Here is a 27,044-nt window from a genome sequence, read left to right on the forward strand (position 1 = left end):
GTTGTGTCTGACTCTTTGCGACCCCATGAACTGTACAGCCCAGCAGGTTCCTCTGTCCATGGAATTCTCCAGACAAGAATACTGGAGTGGGTTGCCATTTCCTCCTCCAGGGGAAGCAGCCTTAGACAATATATAAGTGAATGGATGTAGCTACATTCCAATAAAACTGTACTTATAAAACCAGGTAGTTGGCAAGATTTGACCCTCAGGCTGCCAGTCCCTGATCAAGATGATAAACTTCACTATTCTGATTGCCCACAAGCGCTGAAGCACCCTTTCTTTTCTCACCTGATTACACCCAGAGGAGACACGCGTCCTGTCTTGTTCTATGAACTGGACTGAATGACCTTATTCAGGAATCTTCAGGGAGAAGACAAAGGGCATGGGGACGTCGTGGTGGTGGTGGTGCTTCCCAACCCATAGTCTGTGACTTACAGCCATAGTCTTGGGGAAACCAAAGGCAGAAAGGGGTTGAGGCAAGGCAGGGTATTAATGCTGGCTCTGCTGGACATGGGTGGGAGGTGGGGTTCTGCTTGACTGGAGACGGGTCTCAGCAAATTTCACATCACAGAAACCACTGTGAAGTCACTACCAGGCAAGGGGACATAGAAATTCAAACAGAACAGAGCATTTCTTTTGGAGTTGTATGGTTTCCTTTATTAAAGAAAGCTGGAATTGACTCTCTAGGGATTCTTTCCTGAAGTTGGGTCTCCATGGAAGCTTCCTGCCCTTGCTCCTATTTAAACAGATTTTCTTTCAATGATGATGGTCTCCATCGTCTCTGATGTCACAGTTCTATGGATCTCCACGTCCTCACCAACCGGGGCTTTCTCCACCTTGGCCTCTATGTTGCGTTTCTCTACCGTCTTAGCCACAAAGCCTACCTCTCTGTCATGTTCGACCGTTGGTTTTGAACCAGGAATGACTCTGAAGCTTCTGAAGAAAGTGCTGATCTTACTGGATCTCTTATTTAAAGTCCCTGAACTGGTGCTGGACCTGCTCTTCCCCGGCTTGCGAGCTGTCCTCCCCTCCTTGGCAGATGAGCTACGGCTGCCACTCTTGTGAGGGCTGTGTCCTTTGCCCCTGGTGCTGCTCTGCCCTTTTTCTTTTTTGTCATCTCTCTTGTTTCCATGGCCTGATATGGACCGGTGGGAGGATGACTTCCGGGTCTTGTCCCCTCCTGTCCTGTGATGACCTTCCCCTGTTCTGCGGTGACGGGAACTTTTCCTAGATGAAGACTTGTCCTTCTTTTCCCTTCTTTCCTTTTTTTCTTTCCGAGTTTCATCCCTGGGGTGGGTGACCTTCTGGCTTCCATCTCTTTCAGACATGTAGCCTTCACTCTGCAAGGTAGAGACCAGGGGGGCTACAACCTGGCCTTTAGCACTTGCAGCAGCAGCCTTGCCAGTTGTCGCTGCACCTGCAAACACCATGCTCATGCTGCTGTCTGCAGTGTCCACCCCTGTCGAGGATGTGCTGGCAGCACCTGCCAAGACCAGGTTTGTGCCCTCTGAGGATATGCTGGCAGCACCTACAATGGCCTTGCCGGATCCGCTTTCTCCTGGACCCTTGGCGGCAGCTCCTGCCAAGGTGGCGCTCATCTGGCTGCTGCTGGTGCTCCTAGTTGCGGCCAAGCTCACAGCACCTCCTACAGAGCCTGCTCCCACCCCTGCAACTGCCACGCCTCCTCCAGGGCTTGTTGTTGTCCCTGCTATGGCCAGGCCCGAGGTTGTCCCTGCCGCTCCTCCTTCAGTACTTTTCGAGGATGTAGTTGAGCCATGGGGGGCATGATAGACTCCCTCTCCACCAACATAAGCACAAGACGAGGCTCCCGACACATCACCAAGCTTGTGAAGCCCCACAGCGTCATGATCCCTTTCTCTATGGAGCTCTGTGGTCTGTGCCAAGGGAGGAGAAACAGGTAAGATAGAGACCACAGAAAGTGAGATCAGAGCTGTCCACTCCTCTCCCATCCTGAAGCTGAGCAGTTCAAGGGTTTATCTTTAGAATAACCTTTGAAATCATTGAGTCTAAGCTCCCACTGGATGGAAGATTCTGTCTACAGCATCTCTGTCAAACAGCCACTCCGTTTGCTTGAACAATCCCAGGGCCAGGGAAAGCATTGATATTAATACAGTTCTCCATGGTTTAATTTTATACCCTTGTGCTTCTATCTCTGCAGGACAGATTCCTAGAAGTGGGGTTGCTTGGTCAAGGGATGCATGTATTCTATGTTTTGGAGACTATTAGAATGAATTGTGCATGAGTAGATGCACAATCGAGTTGGGCTGATTTTAATCAGCAAATGAGAGTCACGGGGAGACAATGAAGAACTTCCTCATTATGAATAATATTCCACCACTGATGAGATTACCTGGCCTTGGGTAAGTGTTCAAGAAAAGATTAGACTATCAGGATTGCTGTAGAAGGGATTACAACCCTGGAATGAGACCAGTGCTGCTGATACAATTCCTAAGGGCTCTCTGAAACTTGGCCTGGTGGGACAATGTAGAGAAGTGCTTGGAACCTCTCCAGTGTGAGTCCCATAGTGATGGCTCATTTGGTTCCGAGATACTTTGACAGAGGAAGGCATTTCCCAGGTGTGTCTCAGAGAGCATAAAACCCCTTTGAAGGACCAGCTTTACTCTGCTCTCCCAAAACACTCTGCCCCATGTTCTCGAGTCTCTGTAGGTACTTACCAATAGGCTTTTGTCACCCTCCAGAATTGTTGCGTCTCCAGCTTGGAGCGTCGGGGTACTGCAGCTACTCTCCACTGGTGGTCTCAGGAGATAGACAAGCTTTTCCCAATAGCAAAAGAGGTCTTCTCGTGCATCAGAAGAGGGGCACAGCTGCAAATAAAAAGTACGGCCAGTGGCAAGCTTCAGGCGCAATTGCTGTTTCTCACGGTCGTGGATGGAGATCTTGACAAACTTCAAGGGAAGCAACCTGGTGAGCTCTAGGATCTTCGTGGGCTTGCGACCTCTCCCCTTGGTTGTCCAGGCATGTCTGACATGCTCTTCACAGACTTTAGTTGGTCGGGCCAGGAGCATGACATCAGGTAGTGGGAGGATGGGGCTGGTGGATGCGATGCCCACAGTCACCATTCGGACGCGGTTGTGGACGTCAATCACCTCTCCTTTCTTGCTAATCTGGATAAAGTCGCTTTCAAACATGGGTGCGTACTTGAAAATGTCATACTCTCCTCCCTTGTACAGTTGTCGTTGCAGGTCCCCCATGGAGGTGTTGAACACGCCCATTGAACGGTAGCTGTTGGCCGTGTAATAAGGTAACAAACACTCACTGCTCATGGTTCTCTTCTTTCAAGACAGTGCCACCAGCCACAAATCGAGTCGCTGACAGAGAGAGGGAGGGAAGGCAACTGCCCATCTCCCTGCAAGGCTCTGCCTAAGTCTCTTGGCATCGCCACATTTATCCTGCACAGTCCTTTGTGACCTGTCACCATCACACACCCCTTTATTCAGCCTCCAAGCAGCCACCCCCTCAGGGCAGGCTCACTAGCCCTCCCCAACACCATCACCAACAAAAAACCGTCTTCTCCAATAGGAAGAGGCTGACCCTGATGGGATATAAGCGTGGGTAGGCTGGATATTCTTCCTGATCAAATGTTAAGATGCATAATTAATAAAAACCATTCAGCTTCTATATTTGGGTGACTTCCAGTTTTGTTGTTGTTACAAATCTCCCTGCAATGATCATTTTCCTGCTTCTGCTGAATAATGTGCTGGGGATAGACTCCTGGAAGGGGGCAGTGTGCTTGTTAAGGGCAGGCATCCTGTGGGGATGGTTATTCTTTGACAGGAACTTAACAAAGAGTGCTATCTGTCAGAACCAGAGTCCCACTTATACAGCGGTTTCCAGGGTATGGAGAATCTTCTCACTGATGTAATCATTTCAAAGAGGCTGGTTTTTATTTTTATTTATTTACTTTATAGTTTTAAAAACAGTTTTCATTGTAAAATATAACACACACTCATAAAAGTGCACAAACATAAATATATAGCTTAAGGAGTAATAAGAAAGTGAACATCCTTGTAGCTGCTGCCCAGAGCAAGAAATAGAAGACTACCAGCCCTTCTTCAGCATATTCCCTCCCAAGCACAGCTCTCTCCCTCCCCACAAAGGTGCCTCAAGTTTGGCTTTCCTTTTTCCTTCTTTCTTTTTAAATTGAAGTTTAGCTGATTTACAGTGTTGGGTTAATTTCTGTTGTACAGCAAAGTGATTCATTTTCCATTATGGTTTATCACAGGATATTGAATATAGTTCCCTGTGCTATACAGTAGGACCTTGTTGTTTATCCATTCTATACATAATAGTTTGCATCTGCTAACCCCAGACTCCCAACTCATCCCTCCCCCATCCCACTCCCTTGGCAACTGTAAGTCTGCTGTCTTTATCTGCAAATCTTTTCTGCTTCATAGATAAGTTCATTTGTGTCATACTTTAGATTCCACATATAGGTGATATCATATGATATTTATCTTCCTCTTTCTGACTTACTTTACTTAGTGTGATAATCTCTAAATCCGTCCCCATTGCTGCAAGTGACATTGGTTCATTTTTTATGGCTGAGTAGTATTCCATTGTATATATGTACTGCAACCTCTTTGCCCATTTATCTGTTGATGGACATTAAGGTTATCTCCATATCTTAGTTGAAAAGTGAATAGTGCAACTACCAACATAGGAGTGCATGTATCTTTTTGAGTTACAGTTTTGTTCAGATAAGCCTAGGAGCTGGATTCTTGGATCACATGGCAACTCTATTTTTAGTTTAGTTTTTTTTTTTTTTTTTTTTTTTTGAGGAACCTCCATACTGTTTTCCATAGTGGCTGCACAAATTTACACTTTCACCAACAGTGTAGGAGGGTTTCCCTTTATCCATACCCTCTCAAGCATTTGTTATTTACAAACCTTTTAAAATGTTTTTTATGTATGTACTCATTTAGTTGTCTTGGATCTTAATTGCAGCACATAGGATCTTTAGTTGCTGGAGTGTGGATTCCCTAGTTGTGGCGTGCAAGCTCAGTAGCTGCAGAATGTAGGATTAGTTGCTCCATTGCATGTGGGATCTTAGTTCCCGGAACAGGGATCAAATCTGTATCCCCACTGGACCACCAGGAAAGTCCCCAAACTTTTTAATGATGGCCATTCTGACAGGTGTAGTCTTCATTGCCATTTTGATTTGTATTTCTCTAATAACTAATGATGTTGAGCATCTTTTCATGTGCCTCTTGGTCATCTATATGTCTTCTTTGGAGGAATGTCTATTTAGATCTTCCACCCATTTTTTGACTGAGTTGTTTTTAATTGTTGTTGAGTTGTATGAGCTATTTGTATATTTTGGAAATTGAGCTCTTGTTGGTCACATCATTTGAAAACATTTTCCCCCATTCCATAGGCTGTCTTTTTGCTTTGTTTATGGCTTCCTTTGCTGTGCAAAAGCTTATAAGTTTGATTAGGTCCCATTGGTTTATTTTTGCTTTTATTTCTATTTCCTTGGGAAATGATATAAGAAAACATTGGTAGGATATATGTCAGAGAATGTTTTGCCTATGTTCTCTTCTAGGAGTTTTACAGTATCATGTCTTATACTTAAGTGCTGAAGCTATTTTGAGTTTATTTTTCTGCATGGTGAGAGGGTGTGTTCTAAGTTCACTGATTTACATGAGGCTGTCCAGCTTTCTCAGCACCGCTTGCTGAAGAAACTATCTTTTTTCCATTGTATATTCTTATAAAGGAGGCAAATTTTTAAAACCATAATTTTCTGGTGAAGAACTGAGGTTCAGGATTATCTTACTCAGGGTCAGAACATGGAGCAGGATGGAATCTGCCCCTATCTTGCAACTCAGATCAGGCATTTTCTCTGTCTCAAGCTGCATGGCTCACGATCATGCTCTCATTCTGTATCAAATATGGAATCATTCATGGTTAGCAATATGTGTGGGGACCCCAGGAATTCACTGACGTCTTGAATTACCATAGGATTTCCCATATTGGTCTGCCTGCTTCCTCACTCTTGATGTCTACCTGATAAACCACTGATGTTTCGTTTCTTTGAAAAGCTCTTCGGAGAAATTATGGCAAAGACATCTCTCTGGAGTTTTTGTACTTTGCACAGGGTGATGAATCCAAATTCCCCCTCCCTCAGTTAGAAGACTATGTTTGAGATAAAAATACATCCACAAAACTCAGTGATTACTATGTAAAGGTCTTGAAATAAACTTCATCCCCTAAATGTTCCTTTTTATATCCCTACTGCCTGCTTAAATACCTGGAAAATTGTAGCTTATTAATAACTATGAACTTGCTTATGCCCACTGAGATTTATTCTTCCATTTGTTTAGTCAACAAAATTTATTGAGCAGGCTCTATTTCCAGGACCAGCTAGAAAACCGAAATGCAGAGATAAAGGTCCTTACCTCTGAAGAGATTAAAAAAAAATTTTCTGAAGATGTTAAATGACTTCTCCAAAAAAAACCAAAGTGGCTTATAAGGAGATAATCACTAAAAGGTAACACTATTAGATTTTAAAATAAGTTTCTATATTCTCAGTCACCTATTCATTTCATAAATCCATTTTCGATGAATGATTAATAAAGAATGATTAAAAGAGAAGTCATAACTGCATTATTAACAACTTACTAAAAACCAGGCATAGTACTAAACACTTTATGTTCTTTTCAAAACGTAATCCTATAAAACGTAAGCACAGCTACTATTCCTATTTTATAAAAAGGGAAATCAAGACTCAGAGAAGTTAAGCAACTTTATCGGGGTCACAAGGCACTAAAAGCATAAGTCCCCAAATATGGCAATGGTTAAACTATACTACATTGTGTCACACAGATAGAACACAAATATACACGTACTATTCTGCACAAATTCATCAGCTCTTCTAATTAATATTATTAGGTGCCTACTTTTTGCCAGGCCCTGTTTGAGTTGCTAGGCATGCAGCAGTGGACAAAACAGAAAAATATCCTCAATTTCACAGAGCTTGTATGTAGACAATAAGTGACAGTAAAATATATGATATGTCCAATGCTATGGAAAAAGATAAAGTAGGCAAGTGGGATGGGAGTCTGTGCATGGGAGAGGGAGCTGGAGGTGGTGGTCAAGGAAGGCTCAATGAGAAGCAACCTCTGAGCAAAGACCTCAAGGAGGAAGTCAGGGAGGAAGGCACACAGATGATTGGGGAGTAACCTCTTGTCAGAGGGAATAGCAAGGACCATGATCCTGATGTGGGAGTGTGCCAGGGGTGTTAGAGGAACACCATAGGGGCCACAGTGGCGAGAGTGGAGTGAGGGAAAGTGGTTGGAGATGAGACCTCAAAACAACTGTGCTGGTAGTGGGAAAGCAGACCATACGCGAAGGACCTTGGAGGACATCGTGAGGTCTGTAGATCTGCTCTGGATGGGAGATGATCTGTCCTACATATATGGAGGATCATTTCTGGCTGCCATGTTGCAGAGATTGTAAAGGTGTAAGGGGGCAGAAATGGAGACGAGGTAGGTCCTGCAAAAGATGATGATGGGTAAGATGTATGTGGGAGCCGTGGAAATAGTGATCAGCTACTAGACATGCTTTGACTGAGGTACCCATATGTACACTGTGTTGAACAATTTTCAAGAAATATTAATAAGTAAAAAAAACCAAGTTGCAAAAGAGCATATATAATATGCCACATACTGTTTAATTAAAAAGTTTTAAAGTGTGTGTGTGTGTGTGTGTGTGTGTGTGTGTGTGTGTGTGTGTGAACAGATGCACAGGAAACTGGTACCAGGTATCTTGGAGTAGTTTGTTGATTGAGGAAAATGGTGGGACAGAGACTTATCTATTTTATTCTATCAATTTTATTCTATCAATTCTTATCAATTTTATTCTATTGCATACACTACTTGCACAAAAATAAATAATACTTTATATGTTTATAAAAATATTATGCTAGTAAAATTATATTCTTAGACTATTTGTCAATTCAAACCTTAATATAGAAAAGAAGTAGATAAACAATTTCATTCAAATTTAACTCTTTCTGGCACAAAATTTTAGAATTTGAGAACCAAAATACAAAATATCATTCAAAATTCATTTTCTGATTTTTCTAAAAGTTCTGTAAAGTTATTCTCTTTCCAAAGTTTGGAAGTCTGCTGTATCCCCATCAAAAAAAAAAATGGAGATCAATAAGTCAAGATGTATTTATTGATTGCCAGCTATGTGCCTACCATTAAACTAAGAGCATTCAGGTTGTCAAACTGTAAGTTTCAAAAATCTGAAAACATAATTCTCACACAAATATACAATGAAAACATGTCAAAGATTTAATTAACTCATCAGTGAGGAAATCAGCAGGATGATAAAGCTGATTCAGAGAGTTAGAAGACTAGGCATTGGCATTAGAGAAAGGATGTTGGACTAATATTGCCAGATTAGACACAAAACTGGTTAAATGTCTACAGGGCAATAAAAATCATAAACTTTGGGGCTATCTTTTTTGCTAAATGAGATCACTTTCATCACTTCTGGATGAAAATCTGTACCTTATTACAGAACTTCCCAGAGTCTGAGACTTCAATCAATAATAGATAGTCCTCTTGAAGTGCTGAAAATGTTCTAAAGTTACATTGTGATCGTTTCATAACTGTGAATATATGAAAAAAGCATTGAACTATACACTTTCAATGGATGAATGTTTTGGTATGTGAAATGTATCTCAATAAACCTATTAAAAATAATAGATAGCAATACTTCAGTCTTATTAATCCAATCTGATTGTCTGTCTTACTTTTCTTGGATAATCACATAATCCTCAGGAAGATGTGTAAACCATGCTCTAATATGACATTGAAAGTACACATTACCTATCTTATAATTTTTCTATTTATACATTTTTGGTAATTCTTCTTAATAAGGAATATAATGAAGCATATATAAGCCACCACCCCAACTTTAGAAAGCTTATGAGTCAGGAGAACCCTGAAGAGGCAGAGAATAGTACAGTAGGGCAGTTAAATACATGATAGAGTAACAGTGAATGAGTTGAATGGATGGACTCAACAACACTTGCGTGCTTGCTCAGTCACTAAGTTGCGTCTGACTCTGCAATCACATGGAGTGGAGCCCGCCAGCCTCCTCTTTTCAAGGGATTTCCCAGGCAAGAATACTGGAGTGGGTTGTCCTTTCTTTCTCCAGATAATTTCCCAACCCAGGGATCGAACCCGCATCTCCTGGATTACAGGCAGATTCTTTACCACTGAGCCACCTGGGAAGCCATGATAACACTTATCTCAATATCTGAAACCAACAATGTTTTGTAGGAAGAGAAACTGTCAGAACCACAATTCTAAGGACAGTTTTGGGTACATTTTTAATTGCCCTAAGATTGAAGAGGTGTGAAGTATGGAAACACAAAATATTTTCTATGGTGTACTGAGTAAGGTAGACACACAAGTTTATAGATGGCTGAGGTCTACCTGTTTATCATGGGGAAAAGGTTTCAAGTCAATAACTTTTGTTCCCCAACTATCACTTTGAAAAGCAAGGCAAGCAGACAGCTATATATAGCCTTTACAAAGAGTATGCCACCTGAGAGGGCCTTGTGGGCTAGGCAGGATGTGAGGGTGGGGAGATTTCCATACTGTATAGAGTATGTATCTACTGGGTAAATCCCCTGGCCTAAAATACAATCCACAGTCCTTTGGTGTTGGCACTGCTAAACCGATGTGGCGTGGGATGAGCTGCGGTTAGCCTTGGGCACCTAGGACTTCAGGAAGTCAACCTGACTTCTGCCTTACCTTCTGATTGTCAAAAAAGACCACAGTCACCTAGACTCTTTCCCTGAGGGCCATTATGCAAATTCATTTGCTTCTGCCTTAGGTTTCAAAAGAAAATGAGCTGGTATAGATGAAAGAAGCCAGACAGGTGATCTGAAGAATTTTATTTCTCAACATTATGATCCAACAAGTGTCACCTCTCTTCTCCACCTACTTACTTTCTGTTCCCTTCTTGTTTCTGTCCTCAGACATATTTGGCCCCACTCAGAGCCAAAATTCCGCCCTGCTTTTCACCATCTTATGACAATTTCTCTCTCTTGGCTTTCAATTTTGCTACATTTATAAGCCATGAGAAGTTCCATCTCGGTCTACATATTTATTTCTTTGATGTTATGCTGAACAAACTTGCAATTAAATACACATACAAATAACAAAACAGTTAACATTTAAGACAAAAATAAAGATTAGAAACTGTATAGAGGTGAGAGGTGGTAAATGATCCAGGAACTGGGATGAAATGATTATTGCAATTAAATATTAGATTTAACTCCTGAAAAAATACTGGGAGAAAGTAAAATAAATCTTGAGATTAATTATTTCTGAGGGTTGAGGCTAGACGTGATTATTATTTTTGCCTATTTGATGATTGGCTCCTTCCAGCAAAAATACATTTTAGTTTTGTAACCAGAAACTATGAATTATGGATGGAGAACTATAGACTGAGGAACTGTGAATGGAGGTTCATAACATTGTACAGAAGGTGGTGATCAAAACCATCCCAAAGAAAAAGAAATGCAAAAAGGCAAAATGGTTGTCTGAGGAGGCCTTACAAACAGCTGAGAAAAGAGAAGTGAAAGGCAAAGGAGAAAAAGAAGTATATATCCATTTGAATCAGAGTTCTAAAGAATAGCAAGGAGAGATAAGAGAGCCTTCCTGAGTAATATTCCATGGTGTATTTCTAATGAGATGGATGAAACTGGAGCCCATTATACAGAGTGAAGTAAGCCAGAAAGATAAAGAACATTACAGCATACTAACACATATATATGGAATTTAGAAAGATGGAAACGATAACCCTATATGCAAAACAGAAAAAGAGACACAGAAGTACAGAACAGACTTTTGAACTCTGTGGGAGAAGGTGAGGGTGGGATGTTTCAAAAGAACAGCACGTATATTATCTATGGTGAAACAGATCACCAGCCCAGGTGAGATGCATGAGTCAAGTGCTCGGGCCTGGTGCACTGGGAGGACCCAGAGGAGTCGGGTGGAGAGGGAGGTGGGAGGGGGGATCGGGATGGGGAATACGTGTAACTCTATGGGTGATTCATGTCATTGTATGACAAAACCCACTGAAATGTTGTGAAGTAATTAGCCTCCAACTAATAAAATAAAATTTAAAAAAAATTTTAAAAATTTAAAAAAAAAAAAAGAGAGAGAGAGAGCCTTCCTACGTGATCAATGCGAAGAAATAGAGGAAAACAATAGAATGGGAAAGACTAGAGAGCTCTTCAAGAAAATTAGAGATACCAAGGAAACATTTCATGCAAAGATGGGCACAGTAAAGGACAAAAATGGTGTGAACCTAGCAGAAACAGAAGATATTAAGAAGAGGTGGCAAGAATACACAGAAGAACTACACAAAAAATATCTTAATGTCTCAGATAACCACAATGGTGTGGTCTACTCACCTAGAGTTAGACATCCTGGAATGTAAGTCAAGTGGGCCTTAGGAAGTATCACTACGAGCAAAGCTAGTGGAGGTGATGGAATTTCAGCTGAGCTATTTCCAATCCTAAAAAGATAATACTGTTACAGTGCTGCACTCAATATGCCACCAAATTTGGAAAACTCAGCAATGGCCACAGGACTAGAGAAGTTCAGTTTTTATTCTAATCCTAAGGAAGTTCAGTTCAGTTTAGTTGCTCAGTCACATGCCAGGCTTCCCTGTCCATCACCAACTCCTGAAGCTTGCTCAAACTCATCTCCATTGAGTCGGTGATACCATCCAGTCATCTCATCCTCTGTCATCCCTGTCTCCTCCTGCCTTCAATCTTCCCCAGCATGAGAGTCTTTTCTAATCAGTCAATTCTTTGTATCAGGCGGTCAAAGTAATAGAGCTTCAGCTGCAGCATCTGTTCTTCCAAAGGATATTCAGGGTTGATTTCCATTAGGATTGACTGATTTGAACTCCTTGCAGTCCAAGGGATTGTAAAGAGTCTTCTCCAACACCACAGTTCAAAAGCATCAATTCTGCTGCTCACCAATTTGGTGCTCAGCTTTCTTTATGATCCAACTCTCAGATCCATAACTACTAGAAAAAAACATAGCTTTGACTAGATGGACCTTTGTTGCTAATGTCTCTTATATTTAATATGCTGTCTAAGTTGGTCATAGCTTTTCTTCCAAGGAACAAGCGTCTTTTAATTTCATGGCTATAGTCACAATCTGCAGTGATTTTGAAGCCCAAGAAAATAAAGCCTGTCAGTTTCCAATGTTTCCCCATCTAATTGCCATGAAGTGATGTGACCAGATGGCATGATCCTCATTTTTTGAATGCTGAGTTTTAAGCTAGCTTTTTCACTCTCCTATTTCACTTTCATCCAGAGATTCTTTAGTTCCTCTTCACATTCAGCCATAAGGGTGGTGTCAACTGCATAGCTGAGGTTATTGATATTTCTCCCAGCAATCTTGATTCCAACTTGAGATTCATAAAGCCTGGCATTTTTCATGATGTACTCTGCATATAACTTAAATAAGCAGGTGACAATATACAGCCTTGATGTACTCCTTTCCTGATTTGGAACCAGTCTGTTGTTGCATGTTCAATTCCCAAAGAAGGGCAATGCCAAAGAATGTTCAAACTGTTGCACAACTGTACCCATTTCACATACTAGGAAAGTAATGCTCAAATCCTTCAACCTAGGCTTCAACAGCATGTAAACTGAGAATTTCTAGAGGTACAAGACGGATTTAGAAAAGGCAGAGGAATAAGAGATCAAATTACAAACATCCATTGGATCATAGAAAATGCAAGAGAATTCCAGAAAAACATCTACTTCTGCTTCATTGACTACACTAAAGCCTTTGACTATGTGGATCACAACACACTGTGAAAAATTCTTCAAGAGATAGGGATACCAGACCACTTCCCCTGCCTTCTAAGAAACCTGCATGCAGGTCAAGAAGCAACAGTAAGAACTGGACATGGAACAGCAGACTGGTTCCAAATCAGGAAGGAGTACGTCAAGGCTGTATATTGTCACCCTGCTTATTTAACTTATATGCAGAGCACATCATGAGAAATGCCAGGCTGGAAGAAGCACAAGCTGGAATCAAGATTGATGGGAGAAATGTCAATAACTTCAGGTATGCAGATGACACCATCCTAATGGCAGAAAGCAAAGATAAATTAAAGAGCCTCTTGATTAAGGTGAAAGAGGAGAGTGAAAAAGCTGGCTTAAAACTCAGCATTCAAAAAATGAAGATCATGGAATCCAGGCCCATCATTTCATGGCAAATAGATGGGGAAACAGTGGAAGCAGAGACAGGCTTTATTTTCTTGGGCTCTAAAATCACTGCAGATTGTAACTAAACCCACAAAATTAAGACACTTGCTTCTTGGAAGAAAAGCTATGACCAACCTAGATAGCATATTAAAAAGCAGGAACATTCCTTTGCCGACAAAGGTCAGTCTAATCAATGGTTTTTCCAGTAGTCATGTATGGACGTGAGATTTGGACCATGAAGAAAACTGAGCACTGAAGAATTAATGCCTTCAAACTGTGGTGTTGGAGAAGACTCCTCAGAGTCCCTTGGACAGCAAGAGATCCAACCAGTCGATCCTAAAGGAAATCAACCCTGAATATCCATTGGAAGGACTGATGCTGATGCTGAAGTTTCAATACTTTGGCCTGATGTGAAGAGTCGACTCATTTGAAAAGACCCTGATGCTGGGAAAGATTGAAGGCAGGAAGACAAGGGGACAACAGAGGACGAGATGGTTGGATGGCATCACCAACTCAATGGACATGAATTTGAGCAAACTCCGGGAGACTGTGGGAGACAAAGAAGCCTGATGTGCTGCAGTCCATGAGGTCATAAACAGTCAGACACAACTGAGTGACTGAACAGCAACAACCACCAGAAATATAAATATTTAAATATAATTAAATATATGTTTATATATATATATTTCAAAAGTTGTCTAAGCTCCACAGTTTAACTGTACCCTATCTTCTATGAATCAAGCCAATTATTTCTGATACAGGACATATTTTTATTTTAAATTGGAAAGTAAAGGCAGAGTGAACAAAAGAGGAATAAATGAAATTAGAGTAAAAGAAATAAATAACAAAGTAAAAAATTCTCCCACAATATTTTCTTTTTAATTATAAATGAAAAGCAAAATTCCAATTCCTTGCTGGAAGTTTGATATGGAAGCTTTCTGACACTGCCCTAAACATAGACATACGTATTAATATAGACACAAAATATTTTTATGTAAAAACGGGATCATGCCATACATATTAGTCTGTACCTTTTCTATCTTAACAATGTATCTTGTGCTTTTTTCAGAGTGATACCTTATATAAATTCTTCATTCATTTTCATGATCTCGTAGTGTTGCTTTGAATGGATGCACCATAGATTAATCAGTTTCTCACTGACGCATATATAGATTGTTTCTGTTATAGACACCAATACAGTGAATATTTAGTACAAATGTTTTAAATGTGCTAATGTTATTTGTTTTGTCTAGGATTAGTAGTTATAGAAGGAATTTTTTTTTCCCAGAAGAAAGAGGTTATATAATTACTGAAATATTCTGGTAGTACTCTTAAACAGATACAAATAAACCTGATCAAGTTTGGATGAGAATCACTGGAAAATAAAGGCCATAGAAGCCACCCCCTAAAAGCACAGTTGAAGGATCTCTTTGTCTTGGACACAGGAGGGCTCTAGAGTTATCCAAGAAGCATCTTCACGTATCTAAAAGGCCATTCCTGGGACCAGAGAAGAGAATTGGAATTGCAGGGCCTCAAGTGATAGAACCATGAAGATGGGCTTTAGGTCAGGGTAAAGGTGAGGTCACTAGTGATGAACTGACATCCATGCCACTTTCTCTGGTGGCAACACTCTGGTGTTTCTTTGGAGGAAAACTGCTCTCTAGTCTCGGCCCATGTGGTGGATAAGGCAGACTCTATCCCAACCTCAAATCCAGGAGAGGGTGCAGACCTGAAATAATAGACAACAGAATATTCTATTGCCTTGCTGTAATGACTGAGCTACATATTAGCACATCATCCAAACCAGGGCAATGATTCACAGTTCTGAGGCTTTTGCTGGAGCTATTAGGAAAAAAAGAGTCCAGTTCCAGGGGTAAAATGTCAGTCTTTTCTTCCACAGAAGAAAGCCTGCCAAAGTGTGAAGCTGACATAAAACTAAGAAATGAAAATCAAAATTTCTGATGTCATTGACTAAGTAGCTAGATCCATAGTGCCAGGCTGAATTGTTTTTTCTTTATAAGAGAATGATAAACTTTTCCAATTGAGTTTCAGTTGAGGCCTCAAAGGCCTAAAATAATACCATTAAAGGAATCAAGTTCCTTTCTCTCCTAAAATAGAGTACTTTATCATCCATGCCTGATATACTAGGAGGCAACACAAGTTCTGCCAGTAATAGTTTTGGCCACCTCCAGTCTTTAGAAAACAAAGCTCGAAAGACAGTTTTTGGTGCACTGTGCATTTCCTCTCACAACCCAGCCGGGGGTGTGGGCGGGGAGAGGAGGCAGGTGTTTGCATCCACCAGAAACCAAGTGGCAGGACCTCTGAAGGGCTACTCACTAGCTTGACAGAAGTCTTGTAGGTTTGTGAAGACTGTTGTCTAAATCCCATTTGGAGAAAGATAATGGTGAAAGCCTGTGGAAGAGCTGCTTGTTGGGTGTCACTGGGAGAAGAGATTACACCTGGGGCAAATGGTGCATCCATTGGTGGATGCCTGAGTCTTCCACTAGAGCCATGGAGGGAATAGGTGGCATGTAGTTCATTTGCAAAGAACACTTACCCAACAGGACAATCAAATGAGCAAGGGGATCCCAACAGAGTTGGAAACAGTAGGAGGCATGCTAAAGATGGACCAGCAGAAGTTTGCAAGCTGAAGGTTGGGTTCACTGGGAGTCAGACAGGCATCTCCAACACCAAGAGAACTGCTGTCAGAGCCCTCTGAAAATAATAATAACAACAAACATGACAAACCTTTGCACAAAAGAAAAGAAAGTGAAGTCACTCAGTCGTGTCTGACTCTTTGGGACCCCATGAACTGTAGCCCACCAGGCTCCTCTGTCCATGGGATTCTCCAGGCAAGAATACTGGAGTGGGTTGCCATTTGGGAAATCTTCCCAACCCAGGGATTGAACCCAGGTTTCCCAAATTGCAGGCAGGCGCTTTAACCTCTGAGTCACCAGGGAAGCCCAAAGAAAAAGCAACAACTGTGTATCTACCACATTCCGAGGGCATCAAAACCCAGATTACACCTGTGACCTTGTTGAATTCAATGCCTGTTTCCCTTCTTGCCCCTGAGCCTGAACCTGAAGGGGAGAGTCAGAAGCAAGGCTATTGTACAAGGAAGGAGGAAGAGTTATGATGTAGCAGAAAAGGCAACATGCTTCAAACCCTGTACCAGACTTCTGCTTCAGTTGAAGAAAAGCATTAAACGGAATATGTATTTGGAGTTTTGGTTATTAGATTGAACTGAAAAGGCCTTTTTCTTAACTTTTTATTATGAAAAAATTCAATGTATATAGCAATGTTAGAAGAATAAAACACTACCAACCTACCCATCACCCAGTTTCAATTATCAGCTCAGCCAAACATTTGTCATCTCTTGCCCTACCTATTTCTCCCCCTCTACTGGATTATAACAAAGCAAATCTTATCAATAATTATTTCAGTATGCTTCTGTGCAAAATAAAACTTTTATCATCACAATCATGCCATTATCACACATTAAAATTAAAAATAATTAGTTATCAAATATGTAATCAATATTCTGTTTTCCCAGTTGTTTCATAATGTCTTGATACAATTGATTTGTTTGAATTTAAATCCAAACAAAATTAGCACATGCTTGATATGGTTCTTAAAGTCTCTTTTAATCTATGGGTTCTTCCTCTAACTTACTTGTTACAGACATGAGGTCATCCATCTTTAATGATTTGGGTACTGTAGTCCCAAGGTGTCCACAGTGGATAAGTTCCAGGACCCCTCAAATACAAAAAATCCAAGGGTGCTCAAGTCCTTAAATAAAATGGCATAGAATTTGCATATAATCTACACATATTCTCCTGTATACTTTAAATCATCTCTAGATTTCTTATGATACCTAATATAATATAAATGCTATATTGACTGAACTGAACTGAACTGAGTTGTAAATATATTGTAAATGCTATGTAAATAGTTGCTGGTACACAATAAATTCAAATTTGCTTCTTGGAACTTTCTGGAATTTTTCTGGCCCACAGTTGGTTGACTCCACAAATGCAAAACCCACAGATACAGAGGGTCTATATTCTGAACTGGTCCAACTGCATCTCTATGCTTTTTTCACACTGCTTTATCTCTGTATTTCCTGCAAACTTGAATTTAGATCTAGAGGCTTGATGAGATTAATGTTTGATTTTCTTTTTTAGCAAGACTTCTGTGTAGGTGGTTTTGTGTACTTCCTATTGCATCACATAAGGAAATACATAATGTCTAGTTGACTCTTTTCCTGCTGTTAAGATTGATCACTGTGTTACAATGTTATCAGTCTATAGACTTTTCATGTGATTTCAGCAGCCATCGATGATCAATACATAGGTCCATTTTGTCATTAGGATTGCAAAATGATGATATTCTATCACTCCTTAATTTATTCATTGTAATTCTTCTGTAAAGAAGGACTTTTCCTTATTAAATATTTGATTACTAAACTGAGATACAGTTCTTCGAGAGAAACAGGAAATACATTTTATTTTTTTCCCTTTGTTTTCCAGTTTACAGGATAATAAATTTGCTCTCCAGAACCCTCCAAAAGTGACTGATAGGTTGGAAGTTTTTTCAAGTATTTTATGAACTCATGATTTGGACATTTTGACTGTTTTTCAATTCATCATAATGGATGAATTTGATCCCCAAATTGTTCTGTCTTTAGCAAGTAGGAGTTTCTTGAATTCGGGTCCTGCAAATTGGACTTTTCAAACCAAACAAAGGGATTATTTTTAGGTACGTTTTCCTGAGAGTGATGGGGGAAATACTGAGCTTCTTAAGGTTATGTTTAGGTGAAGACAAAGGTTATGTTTAGGTGAAGCCAAGCGCCATTGAAGGTGCTATGGGAGAGAGGATAAAATTACTTACCATTACACTCCGTGGAGCCTAGGCAAAGGAAAAACTACTATTACAACAGCGATTGATGACATTTTGCTTTCCCACATGGCAACACTTTGTGAAGTCTGTAAATCTTTCAACCCGAACAAACTAGGTATAAATCTACCCTTCTCAAAGGACTTTTCAGTCTAGTTCAGAATTTGCACTGTATTAGTTAAAATTAGGTTTGCTGTTTGTGACAGAATCTCAAACTGACAAAGGCTTAGAAAAGAAAATTTTTTTTCTTTTTATGTTAAAGAAAAATTGCTCCCATGCTGCAAGGAGGACCCAAGATCATCAGGAACCGAGAATCTTTCTATTTTACATTCCATTGACCTCCTGGTGGCTCAGCAATTAAGAATTCACCTGCCAATGCAAGAGACTCAGGTTTGATCTCTGGGTCGGGAAAATCACCTGGAGAAGGGAATGGTGACCCACTCCAGTATTCTTGCCTGGAAAACCCCATAGACAAAGGAGCCTGGTGGACTGCAGTCCATGGGGTTGCAAAGAGTCAGACACGGCTTAGCTACTAAACAATAACAACAACAAAACGACCTCAACACGCAATTTCTACTTCACGGTCTAAGATGGTCTAAGATAGCTGCTACAGCTCCAACCATCACATTCACATTCTAGTGAGGGGGAAGGAAGAAAAAGAGAATGAAAAGGATATGATGATTGCCATTAAGGATTTTCCTTGAAGTTGTGCTCATAACTTTTGCTCTATTTTAACTGTTTTAGCTATAAAACAGTTAACATGACTAAAAAATGCCATCTTTATTGTGGTTGACTAGATGCCCAGATAATCTTCAGGGAGTCAGTTAGCTGGAAAGGAGGGGAGAATAGATATTTGGAGAAAATAGCAATCCTTGTGTGAAGCCCATATTCAGGAGAGAAAAGAAATGCTACCTCTTTGGGGCAATGTATTTCCACATATATGTCTTAAAACCTCAGAACAAAGGAGTAGAAACCATTTAAAGTATCCCCTTTCCCAAAATCTAATCTTGATTATGCTGGGGCAGTTCACTCTTTGGGGTTCTCAAAGAGTTAGACACAACCAAGCAACTAAACAACAACAAATCCAGTATATGAGACAAAATTAAGCTATAGTGTGGTAATCTACATGGAAAATAATTCTTAGATCACTGCACTCCTCTATAGCAATAATGGTTGTTCTGTTTCATTATTTATTATTTGTCTTGTATATGCCATCTCTGCTTGCACTGAGACTTCTTGGTTATTTATGACTTGCTAGAAGTAGGACTCGTGATACCTTATATGCTAATTCTAAGGCCAGATGCCTGACTGGCACCCACCACTTAACAGAGTTTATGGGATTCAGTTCTCAAAGGGACCGTCACAAAGAGACTAAAGATCAGTGAGGATAAGCCAATTTCTCAAAGAGAAACAGATCAGTAAGTGACAGAGCTGGGATTTCAGCATAATTCTGTCTGCCTCCAGAGCCTGTGTATGCTTTGTTTAGTATGCCATTCTGAAGGATTTACTTATTTTCAGCATTTCCACTAAATTTTGCAATGGAAAAGCAATCATTTCACTGTAGCATAGATAAACCACTACAAGCTTTCATTTAAATTTAACAAATTAATAAACTTTAATATTTCTCTTAAGGGTTTTATGCCCATTGTCTCTCATAATTGTCCAACCCAGTTTTCTGATTACTCACTCAATATTTTTCTAAACATCCTTTTAATGTGCCAGGCACCAAGATAGCCGCTAAATATATAATGGTGAGCAAAACCACACACCATCCTTACCATTAGGGAGCTTCTAGACTGATATTCAAGCTGGAACTCCAATACTTTGGCCACCTGATGCGAACAGCTAACTCATTGGAAAAGACCCTGATGCTGGGAAAGATTGAGGGCATGAGGAGAAGGGGACGACAGAGGATGAGATGGTTGGATGGCATCACCAACTCAATGGACATGAGTTTGGGTAAACTCTGGGAGTTGGTGATGGACAGGGAGGCCTGGCGTGCTGCAGTTCATGGGGTCACAAAGAGTCTGACATGACTGAGCGACTGAACTGAACTGACCTGAGACTAGTAGGGAAGACAAACACTAATCCAAAAATCACCCTCCAAAAAGTACAATGACGACTGTCATGAAGAATATGTCATAAGGTGTCTTCTACATATAATTGGTGGAAATGACGTAGTAAAGCCAGGAAGGCTTCCCTGAGGAAGTGACATGTAGGCCGACACTAGTAGTATAACTTAGAGCAGGTGAAGCAGGGGAGAGGAGATGTTTTCAGGCAATGGGAGTAGATATTCAAAGCAGCCTGAGAAGCATGCATGAGGGCTGAAGTGAAAACATGTGAGCAAGGTATGAGATGAGACTGGCAAGGAAGCCAGAGAGCAGTCCCACATGTAGGAGCACCATTACCCCCCTTCACAGGTAGAAACACTGAGGCTCCAAACCCTCAAGTGATTTGCCTGTATTCTCACAGTTAGTAAGCTGGTGGAGCCAGAAGTCAATCTCTGATAGGTAAAGACATCCCTAGAACCCGTGCCTATGTTAACTTACAAGACAAAGGGGGAATTAAGGTGCAATGTGGGATTAAGCTTACTAATAAACAGATCCTAAAATTGGGAGATTATTTTAGATTATCCACACAAACCCAGGAAGGCAGAAGAAGAGGTTACAGTTGTATGAGACTGGAGCAATTGACTGCTGCTGTAGGCTTTGAAGATGGGGGAAGAGGGCTGAGAGTAAAGGCACGTGGGTGGCTCTATAGCTGGGAAGGGTAAGGAGACAGATTCTACCTGAGGTCTTCCAGACGGGATCGCACCCTGCTGAACATCTTGATTTTAGCCCAGTGAGACCCATTTGGCATTTCTGAACCACAGAACAATAAATTCAAGAAGCACTAAATTTGTTGTAATTTAAAAAGCCAACAGAAAACTAATATACAACCCATGTCCCTCGACTCCAAAGCACATGTTCCTACCCCCTTGTGCTATGGGGCTTAATTGTTAGATGGGATAAACCAGGAACTATAAAGATTGAACTCTAATCAGTCATATCATTTTGAGTCTAAGGTTTTTCAAATATTTCTAAACCATACAGCAAAGGGTATGCATAATTTTTACATATGCCTCATAGTTTTGTGAATTTCGAAAGGATGTGGTTATGGGCTTTGACATCAGAAGAGAAGCTCCGCGATGTTGACTGAACGTTGATAGAGAGATAATATTGGAGGCAAGTTGCCTTTGAACAGCTCTCTGAAGATCAACTGCCTCCCCATCGCATTCCTTGCCCTGAAGCTGTTTCCTCTGGTTGTGCTGAGGGGTGATGCACAAGGTGCATCACTTTTCAAGAATTGGATCATGAACAACTTTATCCTCCTGGAAGAGCAGCTCATCAAGAAATCCCAACAAAAGAGAAGAACTTCTCCTTCAAACTTTAAAGTCCGATTCTTTGTTTTAACCAAAACCAGCCTGGCATACTTTGAGGACCGTCATGGGGTATGTGATCACTCTGTTTTGTCTATTTTTAAAAGAGCATTTTATAGTTAGATTGGGCTGAATCATGAAGATATACATAGAATAAAATAAGAACACGGACAACACAGATGTACTTATTATAACAACCTAAAAAGTATAGTAAGAGTATTTGGGAGAGAACATGGAGAGTAGTCAAGAAAGGGTAATTGTATTAGGTGATTTCAGTAAAAGGGTAAGTTTATTGCTCATTAGCTTGTCTTTCCTCTATAAGGTTAAGTTTAACTTTTAAATTTTATTTTATTTGGCAAATGAAATGGTTAAGTGATGGGGGGTCCCCTTCAACATTTTTATGGATTCAATTTTATTTGTCTCAAAGTCATCACTCACCTGACATTTGGAATAATAGTCTCTGGGCATTTAATTGTCTAAAATTTACAAAGCCCAGTGGTAAACCTCTTCAACCCTTGGAGAACTTCCCAGGAGACTAGGGTTATCACACACAAAATATAATGCAGTACAGACCAGCAGTTCTTACCAGAAGATTGCAGCTGCTTAGCTAAGTCAATCTTTATATTTCTAAAGATATTCTTATATACCATAACATTATTAATAATAAGAGTAACACAAATAATCATAACAATGCAGTTTGGTACAAAAAGCACTGGAAGAGGGGTCAGGGGACCAAACTCCACTTTTCTCTAGGTGAGTTAGCCTCAGCAAATGTCTCTGCATCAAGTTCTTTCTTGATAAAATGAAAGGACTGGAAACACCACCTACAACATTCTTTTCTTCTTTAAAATCCTTTGTTTCTATGAAGTAGCACTTGTACAGCCCATCTCAGCAATTTTTCGAAGCATGTTTGCCTTCTTGCTATATCACTGTATTATTTTTCTGTCATGAAGGAGGTAGCAAAAACAACATTAGGTGCTTGATGATCACTTAGAGACAAAGGCACTTTGATTCTCGGCAGGACCGAACTTAGTAGGTGTAGGCATGAGTTTGGGTCTTTTGAGAGCTGGGATTTGAAGTGTTCAAAGATACAGGGTCTTGAAAGAGGCCAGGCCAGGTATGGAGCCTACAAATGCCTGAACTTCCAAGCTGCTGGTGAAATAATACCGCCTGTTTTTTAGAGGTTAAAAGACACGCTTGTCCTAAGTAGATTCTTACTGATAATAATCCACCAATCAGTCAGGAAGAATATGGAATTACTTATGTGCCAGGCCCCTTTAGTAGGTATTCAATATGTATTCTTTGATTAAATTAACAGAGGGCCAACAGCCAAGTTTTCAACTTGGAGGATTCATCATTTAGAGCTGATTAATCATATGACCGTGGTCATTTTTTTTTCCAATTGTGAATGGGACATTAGAAGCTCTTGTTTCATGTTTAAAGAGTTTTCATTTACATTTAAATATTTTTTCAAAATCCATTTTGTAGTTTTCACCAATTGTTTTTCCTGACTCAACATTCAACATAGTATCATCTCATGTAGTTAGTACTGATTGTTTCTGAGCATAATTATTGCTTGTGAACTGTTTGATTGTGAGTTCTGTACAATGGTATCTGCAGATAGTCATACAAAAAATAATTTTGATTTAGAATTTTGTTGGTTATAATTTGTATGTAGACAAAGTTGTAAAAATAACTCAGTTTCTTCATTTGAGCATTATGAAAATTCTAGGACAATTAATTCATCCTGGGGAGCCCTGTGCTATAGTTTCTAACATTTTCATGTGGGATACAGCAAATATCTGTTTCACAAACATCAAATTTCTTATTTTCTAATGCCTTTGCTTTATATTCATAAATAACATTTTAAAAAGCATTTCTTTAAATATTATAGGAATTCACTGATTATAAAAATTTTCAAAATTACTGAAAAAGACAAGGTATATTAGTTATTATTATTTATTCTCTATGTGACATTCCATTGCTTAGAGCCATCAATTTGCACACAAGAGTGCATTGTTCATTACCCATAAACGAGAATAGTATTACACCTGTGGGAAGAAAATGTTTTAAGCAATTTTTTTAATTTATTTTTTAAATTATTTTAAATTAATTTTTAAAAATTTTTTAATTTAAAATTTTTTAAAAAATTTTTTAAAAGTGAAAACTGAGTTTTGCCATTTGTAAAATGGGTGTGATAATAGTATTCACTTCATGGGGGAAAAATGGTAAAACTTAAGAGAGAATGTATTAAATAGACCTATCTGAAAATTACCATTTTGGTAGATCAAAAAAAAAGGTCATATATTGGCAATTTCATATAGTTCAACTTAATATATAAAGAACTGAGCATAAGTCCTATCACCTAGTAAACACCTAATAAAATTTAGCTACTATTTTTATCATCATTATGTAAAGGAGAATGCAGGGTGGTATAATATAATCATTTCAAATGAAGGGAAGTATTAAGGATTCTTCAAAGTCAGGTTGACATCAGAGTCTTGAGTTCTCTCTCTTCCATGGCTAAATACATGAGTGTGGGGCAAGATATACGTGCATCATGAGATGTATGATGTTGGGTCATCATTTCCCGTCTGTGGGTCTCAGCTTCTTTTTCTTTTTTCTTATTTATAACATTCTGTTCATTGCGGCTCTAAAATTCTGTGGATTTATGACATATGAAAACAATTCTTCCACATATTCAGGAACAAATACTGTAGTTCTGCAAAATAAGTATATTTTTTCCTAACTTTGAATTGCTTCGCCCATTGTCATTATACTACATTCTGATTGAGCATTTTGTTTTAATATGGATTTAGATATTTTATCATATGCCTGTTTGCCACATTGAGATGCACAAGTGTTTTCAGTGGGGCCAGGAAGCCCCTTCATCATGCTGGAGTAGTGGGCCAAAAAGAAGCAGAGTTGGCAGGTGGTGGCTTGCTGGCAACCATGATTTCAGACACTCCCCTGTGTCTGCCAATGTCTTAGCAAAGTGGTCCCTGTTGTTGGACACTCTTTTTTTTTTTTTTTTTAATTTGTTGGACACTCTTTAACAGAGGACAAGGAAAAATAAGAGTCCATCTGCTAAATGCCAAACAACCATTGTAATGGCAGTGGCAGTAGAGAATATGCGAGAGATTTTGTTTGTAGTGTTTGCCAATTTCTGTAGCGTAAATACTCCCATCAAGATCAATTTCAAACTACTAATGTAAAGTCTACTAGCTGACAGAATTCCTGAAAATTTAGCAATCAGCTCTCATGGGCCAACACAAGCAGGCTCCAGCACAACACAGGCAGGCTAAAATAAAAATAAACTTCTGGGAGGTAGCTACCTGAACAGTGTATTTAGTTGCACAGGACTGATATCAGATCCTTTTTAGGGGTAAAAGAGAGAAATGGTGGGCTTCAGGCACTCTGAGTTAGCACAGGATGGGAGGCGTAACACAGATAGGAGACGAGAGTGGTGAGGCTAAATAGTCAGCTAGTGGTGGGTTCAAATGGTGCTTCTTTCACTTTCTAGATGTGGGATCTCAGGCAACACATTTAACCTCTTTAAGTCTCTGTTTCCTATTTGTAAAGTAATGACCCCAGCACCACCTACTTCAACCAGTGTTGAGTATTTAGTGAGAAAAGTATGCTGTAAGCTTGGTACTAATAGGACCATCTTGATATTCTGAAAGGCCCTCGGGAGAAAAGCAAAGGTTTCCCTATTTTAATGACTCACTGCGCCTTAGGAATCAAGTTTGCCATGGTCAGCGTGGCACAGGAGCCATTACCATTTACATAAGACAGGAAAAACAGTCAAAATCACCATTCTAGTCAGTGGGTGGATAGGCTGACTACTCCTCAAGGATACTTCCCTTTAGCCTACTGACCTAGTGGCAGAAACATCTCTGTAACATGTGTCCGTCCTAAATTAAAGATGGCAGGTGGGGAGAGTGTCCACTTTCCTTGCTTCTGGCAGCAGTATTGCACAGTGGTCAAAAACACAGCTTCTGGTGTCAGATTTGGGTCAAAGAGCAGCTTTTCCACTTAAGAGCTGTGTGGCTTTGCAAAGGTTGCTTAATGCTCTGTGACCCTCTTTAAGGCTGTTTACCTGTTATAAAATGATCACTCCTCAATTTTTTTAAGTGAGATGAATGTCATCATTATTTTAATAATAACAGCAACTAATATTTACTATTTACTATTGTCAGTCACTATGCTAAATGAATTATTTCACCTAATCCTTATACCTACCTTGTAAGTTAGGAACTACTATTACCCCCAATTAACGGAGCATTTAACTGAGGCAAAGAGAATTTAAATAACTCCCTTATGTCTCCAGAGGCAACACAGCCTCCTTGACGAACAGTTCTTATCACTATGAACAGTTGTTTCTCTTAGGTAATTGGGGTCTCCACTGGGTTATTACAAAGTATGTAATGCCTTCTTGCTCTAGAGTCCTCCATGTAAAGACAGTCTTGAAAATCAGCAACCACACCACATAGGTCTTCTGCAATGAAATATGTGATGAGCTCTATCATTTCCACATACAGTCCAGGACAAATCTTTGTCTTCTTCCACTTCTGGGAGCTTCCACCCTGTGTCCAAACTTTGGTGCTGAAAGTTCCTCTAGGATCTGTCCATTTCTCTCCATTTCCTAGAGTCACCTTCTTTATGGAAGCTGCCAGCATCTCTCACCTGGGATTGTTGCCACCTCCTAATGGCCTCCATGCACCCACTATACTTTCTCCCTGCACCCATGTTCCCTATCCCTACACCCATTATACCCTTCCCACCACCACTCCATTCCCCACAAGGAAGCCAGGGTAAGCTTTTCACATGGTGGCTGTGGACTGTGATCATGTCCTGATGACCCTCATCAGAGGCTGGCATGTCCCTTCAGTGGTTCTTCCTTTACCCTGAGAGTGGACACAAGAATCTACCACACTGTCTCCTCCATCCCAGTTCATGCTCCTTTGATCCCCTCTCACTGAGTGCCAACCACGTGAAATTTTCTTCAACTTTAAGACCTCCATTTTCAGTGTCGCTTGCTTGGAGAAGCCTTCCTTCATTTCCCCAGCCTAGGTCATCTCTTCTTATGCTCTGCCACAACAGCAAACACCTTTCTTTCAGCATGCATGCCAAAGTTATAATTATCTATTTATTAATGTGATCATTGTGCTAATGTCATTCCCCGACCCTACCCTCCATTAGACTATAACCTTTACAAGAGTTGGTGCCCAATTTGCTAAAGATGGCATCACCAGTGTCTATCACAGTGCCTGGTACATACAATTCACTCATTCAAAATTTGTGAAAGAAAGAAAGGAAGGTGGGAACCAAGGAGGAAGAAAGGGTACGAGGTATAGATACAGTGGCAGAGATTAAAGTTATACACATGGTCCCTTAACAGAACAAGGCTCAGCACCAAAAGAGTTGAGA

General features: G+C 40.0%; 2 protein-coding genes and 1 long non-coding RNA gene across 3 annotated transcripts in view; 1 reads left to right on the forward strand and 2 right to left on the reverse strand.

The window, feature by feature from the left end:
* Window positions 1–740: 740 nt before the first annotated feature.
* GARIN3 (golgi associated RAB2 interactor family member 3) lies at window positions 741–3,305 on the reverse strand. Its single transcript, XM_065936312.1, has 2 exons — window positions 2,697–3,305; window positions 741–1,895 (listed from the first exon to the last, which is right to left on the reverse strand). Exons 1-2 carry the CDS (start codon window positions 3,303–3,305, stop codon window positions 741–743), a joined length of 1,764 nt encoding a protein of 587 aa, XP_065792384.1.
* A 10,940-nt stretch (window positions 3,306–14,245) lies between these two features.
* LOC136156325 (uncharacterized) overlaps window positions 14,246–27,044 on the reverse strand; it is an 80,805-nt gene continuing 68,006 nt past the window's right edge. The window contains exons 3-4 of the long non-coding RNA XR_010660933.1: window positions 15,858–16,015; window positions 14,246–15,029 (exon numbers count right to left, since the gene is read on the reverse strand). This is a non-coding gene — a long non-coding RNA (uncharacterized lncRNA). The remainder of the gene's footprint in view (window positions 15,030–15,857; window positions 16,016–27,044) is intronic.
* Window positions 21,512–27,044, forward strand: part of ITK (IL2 inducible T cell kinase) — a 62,875-nt gene continuing 57,342 nt past the window's right edge. The window contains exon 1 of the mRNA XM_065918996.1: window positions 21,512–21,686. Coding sequence (XP_065775068.1) covers window positions 21,549–21,686 — 138 coding nt within the window. The 5' untranslated portion in view covers window positions 21,512–21,548. The remainder of the gene's footprint in view (window positions 21,687–27,044) is intronic.

Source organism: Muntiacus reevesi, chromosome 1 (genome assembly GCF_963930625.1).
Source record: "Muntiacus reevesi chromosome 1, mMunRee1.1, whole genome shotgun sequence".
Lineage (NCBI taxonomy): Eukaryota > Metazoa > Chordata > Mammalia > Artiodactyla > Cervidae > Muntiacus > Muntiacus reevesi.